Here is a 15323-nt window from a genome sequence, read left to right on the forward strand (position 1 = left end):
TATAGCTTTCAAAGTAAATTGCTGAACAGGAACAAGAAGTTTTGCATATTTGAAAATATGTCTCTTGGGAAACACTTTGCCATAGAATTTTTAGTGTGGTAAAGAAAATTCCACCAAACTTCAGAACTCTGATTTTGGTATATGAAACAACAGAATTCAACATGGATCATGACTATTGTCAATGTTCATCAAAGAAAAGTACAGACATAGCATGAGAATATGTACACAAATACTAAGCCATACAATAAAAACAAAGCATTGATCATGAAATTGAGTAACTAAAATTTCTTCAAAATATTAACAGCAAATACCAAACTTTACTTTTGGTCATTAGGTAGTCACACTACTAAGACAAGGTAAAAAGAGTCAAACATAGTTTATGATGCATAGTATGTAGCAACAAACAAACCTCAATTAAAACATTTAAAACTATGGAGAAGCTTAGTTTGATGGGAAGGAAGAACTGAGGAAGTCCTCATCCTCACAGTGCAAGTTGTTTGACTCCATAAGAAAGTCAATTTCCCCACTGTTGAATTTCAGAAGAAAAGCCAATCTGATGAGCTCAGAAAGTTCAGGATATTGATCATGATTCTCGCGCAAAACACCCTCTGATATGGCTTCCGAGAAATATGTAGCATATTTGATCAAACTTGCATCTTCACTTTGCCAGTTCATTTGGGTGAAAAACTTGGAACTTTGTGTTTGCCACCTTACCAATCTATTTGTCTTTCTGGTAATGATTTCCCCTGATGATAGCTTCAAATTGTAACTTGCAGTGACTGGACCCTCTGTCTCAAAGAAACTCAAGTTGAGCAGATCTTGAACAGCTTCATGCCTCTTGTTTGGTTCCATTTTTAGGCTAGAACTTGAAAGGAAACCAAGAATAAGCTTAGCCAACACCTTTACATTACAAATGTTACCAGGATCAACCTGTTTGAGTTCAACACCTTTGATCAAGGATGACTCTTCCATGCATACAGATTCAGAGATATTTCGAGCACCAATTTTTCTGTATATGTCAAACAACTCACACCTGGTCAATGGTGCCAAGTTCTGAGGATACCAGACAAAGACTTTCTCATGTTCAAAAAGTTTCTTCAGATGAAGGTTATCAGGAATGAAAACATCATTCTTATCTAACAAAAATATTTCATTGTTGCCAGATAATGCAGGTAGTTTCACCAAGGAATCAGTAAGTTTCTTCTCAGATCTTGTGGTCAAATGCTTCAACATAAAATTCCAGAACTTAAAACACTGGTCATGTGACAACTGTTCCACTGAACTCTCCCAATCATTCCAAATATTGATATAATCATCAAGGGAGGGCCTGTTCTGGACTTGCAAGGCAAAGGAGAAAAATGGAAGAATATTCTCATCATACAAATCTTCCAATACATAAAATTCTGAACCAAAAAGCTTATCCTGGTCATGTATGACACATTGTTCAGAATTGACCCACTCTGCACTTTCTGGAATCCAAATCTTTCTGGCAGCTTTATCCTCAAATTTCCACTTGTGTTCACTTAAGTACCTATACACATGCACAAGGTTGTGATAATCAGACAGAATGAATCATAGATATGATCATAAGCTTAAAATTTTGAAATAAATGGAGAAAAAAGGAATAAACTTCTTGAGAGAAAAAGGATGTACCCATATATTTTCACAATGTTGTCATAATCAGAGAGAAAGTCAAGGTGATTAGAAAGCAAAAGGCACCCTTTCTCAACGTCAATGGTAACTCCAATTGCATTGAGTTCTTTCTTGTAAGATGCAATTTCAGGTCCATAGAACTTCTCATCAATGAAAGGCCCATCTGTTGGCTTGAGGTACTTATTCCACTTGGAATCAAATAACAAACACTTATCTGGAGACCTATATCCAGCATGTGTCTTCAACCAATTTTTAGACAATTTTTTCTTGAAGTCATCTTCAATGGTGACAACACCCCCTTTTATTTGAACACGGATGCATTCCAGCAAGGAAAAAACACTTTCAGGAGTAATGGTTGAGGGATCTGATGGAAAATTCAAACATTGAGGCACAAACTTGCACCCTTCTTTTACTTCAGTAACAACACCAATGCTCTTCAGCTCTTCCTTGTATTCATGTATTCCCTCACCATAGCATTTGTCACTGTCATCAATGAAAGGGAGACGAGCTATTGAAGAGATAGCTTTCCACTCTGGACCATATAAAATGCATTTTCCTGGACGCCTATAATCACCAACCCTTGTTTGCAACCACTTCTCAGAATGTATTATTCTAGAAAATTTTGAAGGGAATTTGTATTCAGTTCCCTTCAACAGCCTGCAGCATGAAAGAAATGACTTGACATGATGTTGGCTAAAGGAAGATTGTGATGCCCTCTGTTTGAAGAGATCAGCAAACTTTTCGATAGCCTGCTCAAAGTCAACCACCACACCTATTTGCTTCAGTTCATCCTTGTAAGTGAAAATTTTCTCTCCATAGAATTGATGATCTATTATAGGAAGACCATTGAATACCTCCAAAATGCAGCCCCATAGAGGATCATGCAAGAAACATTCACCAGGAGTTTTGAAACCCGTCTTTGTCTTCAAGAAGCATGGTACCTTCTTGAGTAAACTTATGAGTTTACTAGAAGAACGCGAGAATTGTATACATTCCATTATCAAAAGAACAGCCTCAGCTGTCAAATTGGCCAAATCTGAGGGTGATTTTAAGTGGTCAATGACAACTTGATAGTTTTTACTAAAACCAACTACCACACCCAACAACTCAAGCACCTCTTTAAATTTGTATATGTCCTCACCAAAATAAGCCTTATCAATGAAAGGGATGGAACTAATTTGAGATGCAACTAGCCATCCTGAATCATACAATACAGATCCTACCGGAGACCTTAGACCATGAGATGTCCGTAGCCAACTTTCCTCTCTGATGCTGTTGACGAACTGGTCTAAGGGAAGATACTTTTGCCTCAGATATTGGATGAAGTCAAGCATCAAAAGAATATGATTCCTGGTTAAAGTTAAAGAACTTGCACGCGACATTAGCTCTCTCCCAATGAATCCACATGCATCCTCACAACTGAACATCACCCCAATTGTTTTCAACTCATCCTTGTACTCTGATATTTGATTTCCATAGAAGCCCTCATCAATCAGTGGAATGTCAACAAGAACAGAACCACTTTGCAAAATTCTTCCTAATGATGAGCCAATTAAGAATGACTTTGATGGTGGTCTCCATTCATTGACTGTAACTTTAAGCCAGCTTCCTTCCTTTATGCATTTCAAGAACCTCTCTGGCAGATTCACACCCCTAGACTTCAGCTTTCGAATCCAATTCAAAAGCAAAAGGGCATTTTCTTTGGTAAGTGGTGTTTCTACAGCAGAAAACCCAGCATTTGGAGGATATATATTAGGTATATCAGAAGCATCAACATGATTTACCAGGAATTCTATGAGCTTCCCATGCCCTGTATATTGGCCTGCACAATCCAATGGTTGCAAGTACTCCTTTCCCAGCTCAACATAATCCTCCCTTCTCCATGGATTTGATACAATCAAGTCTGCCCATTTGCTCACATTTGCAGGCACAAGAACCCCTTTTCTGCATGCAGTCACATGTCCATAGTTGTCCACAAGTGGCATGGAACTACACAAACCTTTAACCTCACTACTTGATAAGTATCTCTTCGATAGAGAGTGATATAAGAAATGGACATATTTAATGGCAAGCTTGGAGTTATTATTTATTGAACTACAAAGGAGTCGTGCAAAAGTGTACACAGTCAAAGTAGTGACACGAACTTGATTTTCTAGCCATTCCAACAATGTCTGCCTGCGGGGTGACTGTAAGATAGCATGCTGTGTGACTTGCGGCATAAAGAATTTGGAGGTTTGGCATGAAAATTCGCTGTTCCAATCAATCATCCAAGAGCAAGGACAAGACTGACTTGGATCTGCTAGGACTACTAGCTTGGCACCACGGCTGTTACTACATTGACTAAGAGTGAAATGGGACAGATTATCATCAGAACCCACATACTTAATTAATGGAATGTCCATCACGTTGGAGCTTTTGAATTTTGACCAATTTGTGGCAATAAACAGTAAAAGCTTCAGATAAATAACTTCTGATGCTCCATCCACAAGATTAGAACTCTGGATGCACTTAGCATACCAATCAGTGCTGACTTGTTGCACCTCTAAAAAGCTGAGAATGTGATCATACTCACTTCTATCAAATGAAGAACTCAAGATTTTTCTTCCATTGTGAGATGACAGGTTATGCAAGTATACTTTTTCTTCCCGAGCCTCAGCCAAAATGTCCCAGAATTCTGGCAGTAGCCTGCTAACTTCACACGGCTTATAGAAGTGCTTCTGCTCCTTGTATGTCTCAATAGGAATGATGTTTTCTCCAAGAACTTTTTCTTTGATTTTCCCCCTCACATGATTTAACTTTTCAAAAGGAGAACTATCAATGGGAAGGAACCTAAAGATGGGTGGCAAACTGGAGATCGGAACCTCATCTGATCTTCCTATGATGAGCGTTCTGAATGCATCCATAAAAGCTGTTGGAACACATTCTAGTATCCCTTGATTCCACTTATTGTCCAAGAGAATTGTCTCCCTTGATGAAGCCAGAACAAAATCTGCTTGAATTATAAAGGGAAAATTTGTTACCATTTCTGTAGGAAGAAATGCATAGACTCCTGGTAAGCTCCTTCCCCTATGAAGCCTCTCCTGATTTGGGAAGGCTAATGTTACAGTCCACTCCTCCACATCCATTCTCCTTTCCACCACATTTTCCAACCTAACAGGAAACTTTTGCTTCCACATATAGTAGCTGCATTCCTTTCCAGAATGACCATTTTCCTCAGCAGAGAGATGAAGTGTGTAGGATTCAGCATTCATGTTTTTCCTGGTGCAAAAGTTAATCTCGCTCGAAATGGATACAGCATTCACAGTATTCAGCTTGGAGTCCTCATTATCTTCCCTTACAGACAGGTGTCTGATTTTAGAAAGGAACAACATAACTTCTGGATGAATGTTTGAGAGCTGCTGCTTCACAGGATTGACCTTGTCTGGCTTTAGAGGTAAGATAAGTGTTGTAGTTGGAAGAGAACCAGCAGCACCACCATATATCTGCTTTATGTCATCAAGGGTTGGCTTCTCCTCAACCCATTCAGGAACTATATACCCAATGTCACAGTGTTGACAAGGTTTCTCACTGAACCGTATCTGATATCCGTTGCTAAATATATAAGGATAAGCAGTGAGCAGAAATACACTCTTGAAACCAATACCTGCAATTCAACCAAAGGATATTTTCTTCAAACATTTGCATCTTTTTGTTTCACATGCCTACTTCAACGCATTGTTCTTTTGTCCTTCATTTAAAAGCCTTTTGTTTTATATGAATCATCCTACTTTTATTAACATGGCCTTTCAAAAAATACAGAACATTTTACTGAATAACATGTTTAAATGTTGAGAACTATGTTATGCATAAGAAACACAGTCCTGTTTGCTAACTCAAAAGTTGTTCCTAAAACAAAAGCACAATCGGTTCCACAAACAATAGAAAAACTATAAAAAATCCATAAGAGATTAAGTCCTAAAAATGAAAATATGTTATCTTTCTAGCTAAATGTTATGTATGGATGAAGTGAAATGCAGTACACAAAATTATGCATAAGAAACACAGTTCGGTTTGCTAAAGCATTGTGAAATTAAGCCTTTGTTATATTTTCTTTGGTAATATCAGTTACAGAGATTCTCTTCACAAAATCAAATTACTAGACAATGAATTGATTCAGGCTAGTTATATGTATGCATGTTTGTCCAATACAATTGATCAACATCTAAATACCATTAAATTGTTTAATTCTTATAACAAAACCACAAAAATATGTTGTTGAGACATGTGGGAGTGATAATGCACCTTTTTCACCGATGTAACCACTACTCCTGTTGCCTTTCTTTGTGGACTTTCCAACACTGCAGATAGATTCAATGTTTTCAGGAGAGAAACCCTTTTCATTGTTGAAGATTAGTAAAGTGGCTGGAGCACAAGTAGCTGTGATATCTTTTGAAGTTATGACGAACTCAAGTGATGGATTCACTCCTTCAACATACTTGTTATCTTCTGCATTCTGTGAATGTGACAAGAAATTTGTGATAGTTACTTAGTCACTATAGTTGAATGATACCATTGCATTATTCTTGTTAATAATATCAGTGAAGGCTAGAAATTATCAAGAGCAAAATGTCTTTTTTCCCTCACATTTCATTCATTTCTACTGCAAAATATATAGAAAGGTTTATGCAGTATAATTTTTTCCACTGCTGCAACCTTTCCACATAATTGAGATAATCACTTTTACTCAACTTTTGCTCAATTTTTATTCTTTTAACCAAAATCACACACGAACTCAGTTGATAACTTACCATTAAAAAGTTTCATATCCAACAATTCCTTAGTGCTAAAAATCTCAAATAAGTAAGATTCCTTTTAATTTTTACACTTTATCACACTGTAATTAGCTCTTAAATTTCTGATAAAGGGTAGTTATATTTAATAGTATGTGTTACTAGTCAATTATACTTATTTGTAAATTTTATCATTCAATTTTTTTTAATTATCCTTTTAGTCCTTGTAATAATATCAAAAGTCAATTCAATGTTAATAATCCATTTTTTAAAAAATATTTGTGATGGTTCTTTTTATTAAATTAAATTATGTTATTACCACGTTTCCTTTAAAAAAAAGTTGAAACCACCACACATAATTGTTTAAAAAAAGTGAGGACCACTTTAAACTTTTTTTAAAAAAAATTAGAACCACATTAAACTTTTTAAAATATGGGGATAAAATTAATTTTTGACCTTTAATATATCACTAAAAGGATAATTAAGTTTTTTTTTATTTGACCATATTTTATCACATTTTCTATTTTATTAAACAATTAAATATTTAATGCTTAAATCATAAATATATTAGAGTATCAATTGATAATTACTTTCTTATATGTGAAGTATCTATTTATTCTCATTCTGAATGCACACATTTTAACTCCATAAAATTCTTCACTAGATATATTAAGTTTTTCTATTCCTAAAGAATTATGATTAATACCTGATTTTTAGTAGACTAAATATGATTAAAACGTTTGAAATAAAAGAAAGGGCTTTAAATAAAGAGTTTCTTAAATAAGAAAATAAAGAAAATAGAAAATGATTTTTTTAGATGTTTTCATCAAATGAAATAATAAACAAATTCTACAATTTACCATAATTAGTACAAGAAACTATTTCTTACTTTTATTTGGGTTGAATAAAATTATTTAGAAAAAGAATAATTAAATATAATAAAATCAGCAAAAAAAATATGAAAACTTCTAAAAGAGAAATTGTAGGAATTATATTGTTATTAAAAGAAATAAAAAATAATATGGAAAATAATAAAATAATAGTTTCTTCACTTAAAATCATAAAAAAAATAGAGAAGAAAATATTAAAGATATATAAATATTGATTCTCACTTAAATTATATCAATCAATTATTACTTCATGTTGTCACTAGTAATAGCTAAGAAATATATAGAGAAGAAAATTAAAAAAATTAGAAAAGATGTTAATAAAAAACTTTAACCCCTATTTGGATCAAGCCATACATACGGTGAGAGACACATAAATACAAAGAAGAGTATTTTTTTTACCTTACAATGGTGAAGAGAAACATAGAAGAAGGAAGAAGAACTAAACCTACACTTATATAAACTTACTTATAATTAAAAATATTAAATATATTTTAATAAAATAAAAAAATTATATACAATAATAAAATAAAATAAAAATAATTAATTTTATTATAAAATTTAATACGTAGTTTTATAATATATAATCATATATAAATTTTATAACATAATTGATTATATTATAAAATTTATATCTATATATTTATATATATATATATATATATATATATATATTTTGACATAGATTATTTTATAAAATTTAGATATAATCGATTATCGATTATTGTACATAATTATTATGTATATAATATAATTAATTTTAATAATATAATATAATTATATAATAGAATAGAATAATATAAATATGTAAGTATTATTAATATTAATGATATAAATATTAAAAAAAATATTTAAAATTAATTTATAAAATATAAATAATAATATTAATCAAAACAAAACTTTCAAAATAGTGATAATAAATGTAAATTAAATAAATTAATAATTATTATTTTTATCTTATTTTGCTTGTATCAAATATTTAACAATATTATTAATAATAATAAAAATAAATTTATAATATAATACAAATAAATATAATTATTTATATAAAAAAATTATATAATAATAAATAATATTAACTCTAAAATGCAATTATATAAATTAATTAATTAATTCTTTTAAATATAAAAAAATTAACTTTTTTAATCACACTTATCACATAGTACCAACAAAATTTTAAAAAAAATATGTTTCAAAACAATTTATAAAAAAAAGTTTCAATAATAATAAAGAACTTATTTTTTTAAAATAATTATTGAACTATAGAAATAATTTATAAAATTTTAATTAAATTAAATCTACATAAAATAATTTATATTTTATTATTTAAATATTTTTAAAGAAAACCAAATTCTTCTTAAACTTCAATAAAAGTTCAATTTAAAAACACCAATTTTTTAATACTTTTTTTCTAAAAGTTCAACTCTCTTAATATCTCAACTTTTCACTTTTCAACTAAAAAAAACATAAATTCAGAAAAATTAAGAGATCTTAAAATAGGAAGAAAACCAATAATATTCTGTCCTTGATGAAATAAATACATATCTCGATCAATTAAAAATATCAAAACAATTTGATGATAATTTATGTAAAACAGCCCATTAAAGAATCCATTCCCCACCACCTTCAAAGAATATTTTTAGCCATCAAATAATAAGAAAAATGAATTAAATAAATTGTCATTTTGAATCAAAAACAAAGAAGAATAAACTTTTTGTATAACAAGTGTATAACAAGTGAACACACTATTAAATATTTAATGAACTGTTAAAATATGCATAACTTTTAAAACATTAATGTAAAATACTTTGATAGTAAAATGTATAAAAATACTTATTTCTAAAGATGAGTACTCCAAATTACAAATGTATTAGAATATCAATTAGTAATTTCTCTCTTATCTATACATTTTCTCATTCCAAACACATGCAAACACCCAATGAAGTATGCTATCAAAAACATTACTAGGGTAAAAAAAATATCTAAAACAAGCTAAGTTTGCACTATTAGATTGTGAAAAAACCAAAATAGCATTGATATAAGAACAAAAGTGAAACAGAAAAAAGATGGTAAGTGGGATACTTACTTGAATGAGTTCCATGAGAAAGTGAACATCTTTGGCATAAAGTTCAGTAGAGAGGTTCTTTGTTGCATGATGCAAGTCCTCACGCAAAGGGTTGAGTTCCCCTCCAATGGAGAATTTGGTCCTTCGAATCCTCTCAATGTGTTCCTTTGGGGTGACCTCCATAATAAGGGTACCTCTAACTTCACAAAACAACTAAAGGGTCACTCAAGAAGAAGCAAAGTGTGATGAGAATGTGAAGGGAAGAAGAGTGGTTTGGTGAATAATGGTCAAGTCTTGGTCTACTTAAAGATGAAAGATTAAAGACTACTTCGTGGAGAAGTAAACTAAAAAATGTTGTTCTTCAATTAAATTTATTATCAATTGTTGTACGATAAAGGGTGCTATCATTATTCTGATTTTACTTTCAGTTTCCTAGAACTTTCTAAGAGACCAATGGGAAGATACCATTGCAAAAGAAAAAATATCAATACGTTATTTTTAGATTATTGGTATATAATATTTACTAATTTTATTTGTAATTGATTTTTGTTGGACAACTTATTAATGGTTTTTTAATGGTTTTCTTTTCTTTTCATTATATTTTTTTTCAGCTAAAAAGTTTGATCTTGAGCATATGATTTGTCTTGTTACTGGGTGTATTTAAGTGGGGGAAAGAGAGAAATTTATTTTATTTTATTCCTAATAAGGTTTAAAATTATAAGTGATGTGGGTTTTTTAATATAAAAGTAGAGGTTTCAATGTGAGATGGTTCGTCCTGTAGTTGACCCGCCCCGCATAAAATCTGTGAATTATTTTTGTAGTCTACATTGCATAAGGGTTAATCCGCATAAGAAATATTTTTTTTTTAAATTATTTTTTAAAATAAATATTTTAAATTTTTATTATTTAGATGTATTAGGTAAATAGTTTTATAATATTATTTTTACAAGACATGCGTAGTAAGATGTTAAAATTTTCAGAATGTGAAATGTGAGGCTACATGAAGAAAATATAAAGGTGCAAAAAAAATTTCTACATTTTAAAGTTATGCGGGTTATGCGGACTAACTCGCTCCATCCCGCACTTGACCCACGCGGACTGTGGATTTTGTGAGACGGACCTAAACGAGTTAGTGGGTTGAAATAAGTAGCTCACCTCGCATTGCCGTGGGCCAACCTACACGACCGTCCCACTTTTTCAACCCTAAATATAAAGATAGTAGACAATATCTCTTGTGTCTAATTATTTTAAAATAAAATACTTCTGATTAAAATTAGTGAATTTTTTTATGATGAATATTTAGAAATTAAGCATAAAACTAATTTTGAGAAAAAAAATGGGACAAAATTTTGTTATCAATATATTAATAATTGCTTTTAAGAATTTTGATGAATTAAGCTATTGATATTGATAAGTAAAAATAAAGAAATTGATGTGAAAGGAGAAATAAATAAGGTAAAAATAATATTAAAAAAAGTAAATATTACTCATTGCAATGGAAAGACATAAATAAATGAATAAATAAATATGAAGGTTGATTCTTCATAGTTGCTTAAGGTAACTATGAAGGTTTTGTTATTAGAATGAAAGACATAAATAAATGAATAAATAAGAGAAAGTAAATTGAGAGAATTGGGCGAAAGAGAGAGTACCAACAGAGAGGGCTTCTTCTTCTTCCATTTCCATTTTCTTCTGCTTCACAATTTAAAAACAACACTTTTGAATATGAAAATAGAGAAAGAAAAAGGCGTTTGAGGGGTTTATAAAAGGAGTTTCAATTTTAAATTTTAAAAAATAACAGTTTTTGTTTGAGGGGTTTATAAAAGGAGTTTCAATTTTAAATTTTAAAAAATAACAGTTTTTTATTTACTCCCTCCTTTGATGATGGTTAAAAGAAACTGGTCACACACCCTCTATTCTAACCATTCTAATTTCTCATTTCTTTATTCTCTACTTTTCTCATAACCGCTCAACACACGTCTATCTATCAGCAACAATGGTCACAGTTATAGAATGTCACCGTCAACATTAATTAATGATGGGTTTAGAGGGGGAAAAGACACTAGATTTTGAATGATTTAAGAGCCTTAAACATGAATCTAAGTCCCTCCAGGATGATGTTGACCCACTTCCTTGTAGGTTGGAGATCCATCAATGAAAAGGATCCATAGAAAATCATTCAGATTAGGTTCGAAGCCTTTGGGTGAGAGTTTTGTCATGAAGTTTGCATATACCTAACCCTTGATCGGTTCATGCGGTTCATAGTGTATGTCAAATTCAAATAACTCTATGGTCCATCGCACCATCCTTCCTATAATATCAGATTTCTAGAGGACCTTCCAAATGGGTAGGTCGATCATTACCACCACGTTGAAACTTTGGAAATAGTGACAAAGTTGTCGAGCTGTGAACTCCATTGTCAAAGTTTCCTTTTCGATAGCTTGGTATCGAACCTCTGCACCATGCAACACTTTGCGTATAAAGTAAATCGATTTGTGTGCCTTCCCTTCCTCTTGCAAGATAATTGAGCTTATGGCTTGGTCGGTCACTGAAAAATACAAGCGAATAGGAATTCCTAGAGTAGGTTTGCTGAGAACGGGCGGATTAACCAAGTATTCCTTTAACTTGCCAAAAGCCTCTTCACACTCGTCGGTCCAAACGAAATGGTCGTTCTTCTTTAGGCATTGAAAATAAGAATACCCCTTATCGCCACTAGCGATAAGAAACACGATAGGGCGACCATGCGCCCAGTTAACCATTACACCTCCTTAACGTTGCCTACGCTTCTCACCTCCATGATCGCTACACATTTATTAGGGTTTGCTTCTATTCCTCTTTCGATTAGTAGGAAACCAAGGAACTTCCCTGCCTAGACACCGAAAACACATTTGTCAGGGTTGAGCTTCAAGTTGTGTCTTGTTATGGTGGCGAACAACTCGTCTAAGTCGGAGACATGCTCGTCCGCCATTGACGAGGTGATAACCATGTCGTCCACGTATGCTTGGACATTACGATCGAGCATTGGAAACCGGATCCAGTCCATGAGTCTCTGATATGTTGCCCCCGCATTCTTCTATCCAAAAGGCATGACCTTGTAACCATAACTAGCGGCTTCGGCCATGAAAGTCGTCTTACTCTCTTCCTTTGGGTGCATTCAAATCTGGTTGTACCCCGAAAAGGCATCCAAAAAGCTTAACAAACCACAACCTAAGAAACTATCTACCAAAGAGTCTATGCTCGGCAAGGGGTAAGATTCTTTGGGAAAGGCTTTATTCAAATCCGTGAATTCGAAGTACATCCTCCATTTTCCACTTGTATTTTTCACCATGACTACGTTTGCTAATCACTCGGGATATTGAATTTCCCTTATATGGCCAGCTACGAGGAGTTTTTTAGTTTCCTCTCGCATGGCGAGGTGTTTCTCCTCGCTAAATTTCCTTCGCCTCTGAACTACGGGTTTAACATTTCTCATCCATTGTGAGTCGATGACACAGAAAGTCGAGGTCAATCGTAGACATGTCGGCGAACGACCATGTAAAAGCGTTCATATTCTTTGAAATGACTTCGACGATTTTATCTTCCAACTCCTTACAATGTGAGGCACCGAGCTTGAAGCTTTTACCGTTTATCTCTAATTCCTGAACTTCCCCAACGGGTCCAGGTCGTCTTTCGTCACAGGGGTCAACTTCGGCTGAACGTTCTGCACCTCCACTTGTTCGCCTGTGAAACCGACAAGGCAACCATCACATGGCCTCAAATGGTCTAGGGAGATCTGCAAATTTACGAATGTTCCCCAAAACATCACATCAACCAAGGTTTCCTTGGTTGATGAGGACCCTCTGCACGTTTCGTCCTACGGACAAAACACGTCCTCCAGGTCAGACATTGTGAAGCAAAGAGAGGACTCAACTGACCACCCAGATTTATTTATATTTAGGGACATCACAGCTCTGGCATAGCGTTTTGCAGCTAGACGCCGAGCTTCCACCTCAAGAGAAACCTCCCACAATGGTATTCAAATCACCAAGGATTGGAGTTTCATGGTTTAGCTCTTGGGGTGTGGCCTCCCCTTTTAGTTCCTCTTGACCGACCTCAAGGTACTTCATCAAGAACCCCTCTTTGACTAGCTCCGAGAGTTGATAGCCTAGGGAGAGACATCGTTCGACATTGTGCCCCCACGCCCTGTGAAATTCACACTAGCTCTCCTTTCGTGACCCCAAAAATCGATCTGTCTTTTTGTGGAAAGTTTAGCTTATCCACTACCTCGGCCATGCCTATGAGTTCCTTGTAGGATACTCAGAACTTTGGCCTGATTAGGCTCTCTTCTCTAACTTGATTCTTCGACTTGTCTTTCTTCGCAATATAAGGAACGTACCTCTGGTCGGTTTTTTTACTTGTGGACATTTCGTCGCCCCTCAATGAGCGATCACGGCTAATCTCCTTATACATAGGTTGTGTTTGACCATGAACTATCGTTTTTCCTTAGTACGACTTCTTTTGCCTCAATATGAGTTGTAGCTCGTTCCCCTACTTCGGATAGTGATTTCGCCCTGTTTCAGATTAATGAGTCGCTGAAGGGGTTAGCCGTCATCCCTTTAACGAAAGAGACAACCACCATTTCCTCGTTCGGAGTCTGAAGTCTTACCGAGATTGCATAGAAACAATTTAGGTATTCTTTGAGCAACTCTCTTTCCATTTGTTTGACGTAAAATAGATCGGGCAACCGCAGGGGGTCAACTCTATTAATCGATAACTGCTCCTTAAACATTCTGGAGAATTGAGGGAAAGAGGTGATATGGCCTGGGATCCCACTGAACCATTGTAGAGTCGTTCCTGTAAACGTGCCAATGAGCATCTTGCATCGGATAGGATCTGAGCTACCCGAGATGATCATCTAAGCCTTGAACGCCTTTAAGTGGCTCTTAGGATCTTCCACACCAGAGAAAGGAGTGATCTTGGGCGTGATATAGTGAGGCAGTATGAGTTCTTCCATGATTTGATGTGAGAATGGTTTGGGGTCATCTCTCAAGGATATGTCTGGGGAACGAGCTCGAATGAGGCGTCGACCATGACAATGCATGTTCCTCCGCAGTTCCTTATTGACTTTGTGTAACTCCTCGTTAGCCTGTGCGTGCTCTTCCATGATTCTCTAAGAGACATCGATTTCCGCCATAAGACGTGCTTGATTAAGTCGTGTTTCCTCCCAAAGGCGATCTTGGTCGGCTCGAGCATCTGCTCGTAGCCATTCTTGCTCGATTCGAGCTTCTTCCCGAATCTGTTCTTGCCTCTGCCGATATTCTTCATTTGCCTACTGGAGAGCTCCCATGGTCTCGATGATTTGTTGCAAGGCTGGGACCTCGTCCCCCTCAGGAAGTTGTGCCCCTTGCCTAGTGTTCCTCATCGCGTCGGGTTACTTGGTGCTCCACGTCTCGACTGTAGAGCGTTGGTGGGATCAGTTTTTACCAGACCCTACGGTGGGCACCAAAGTTCTTGCCGGCTGACTTGGATCAGACTTTGGTGGTGGAATTTGAGCTGACTTTTCTTCTCTTTTTTTTTCCACTTTGCAATGCTTATAATTCACAGTGAAGGGAGTTTCACCTATTGACGAGACTCCGACGATCAAGTCAGTGAGAGCATATAACTATGAGTATCTCAAGACAGTGTATGTGTATGGGTGTAGTATCACAAGATTGAACTTACCTTTGTTCAGGGTCTTGATGCCCTTTTATAGCATTCGTAGATCTCCTTTTAGGAGTTAATAAACATAAAGATACTCTGTTAACATATCCCTTTATTTTAGGGGTGTAGGTAGAGCATTACATCTAACTATTTATTTTCATCGAATCTCAGAGTAACTATCTATACTTTAGCTAATTTAGTTATTCATTCAATTGTTTTTATTTTAGCTATCTTATTAAAATACCTTACCAACTATTTGGGTCGACCATC

The 15323-nt window shown here is 34.4% G+C and overlaps 1 protein-coding gene across 1 annotated transcript; it reads right to left on the bottom strand.

Moving 5' to 3' along the window:
- Positions 1–258: 258 nt before the first annotated feature.
- On the bottom strand, positions 259–11089 carry LOC137818741 (ATP/DNA binding protein). The gene is made up of 5 exons (XM_068622322.2): positions 11027–11089; positions 9396–9574; positions 5935–6145; positions 1654–5296; positions 259–1531 (listed from the first exon to the last, which is right to left on the bottom strand). The coding sequence occupies exons 1-5, from the start codon at positions 11058–11060 to the stop codon at positions 442–444; spliced, it is 5157 nt and encodes a 1718-aa protein (XP_068478423.2). The 5' UTR covers positions 11061–11089; the 3' UTR covers positions 259–441.
- Positions 11090–15323: the final 4234 nt, after the last annotated feature.

Source organism: Phaseolus vulgaris, chromosome 10 (genome assembly GCF_051622355.1).
Source record: "Phaseolus vulgaris cultivar YP4 chromosome 10, ASM5162235v1, whole genome shotgun sequence".
NCBI classification, from domain to species: Eukaryota; Viridiplantae; Streptophyta; class Magnoliopsida; order Fabales; family Fabaceae; genus Phaseolus; species Phaseolus vulgaris.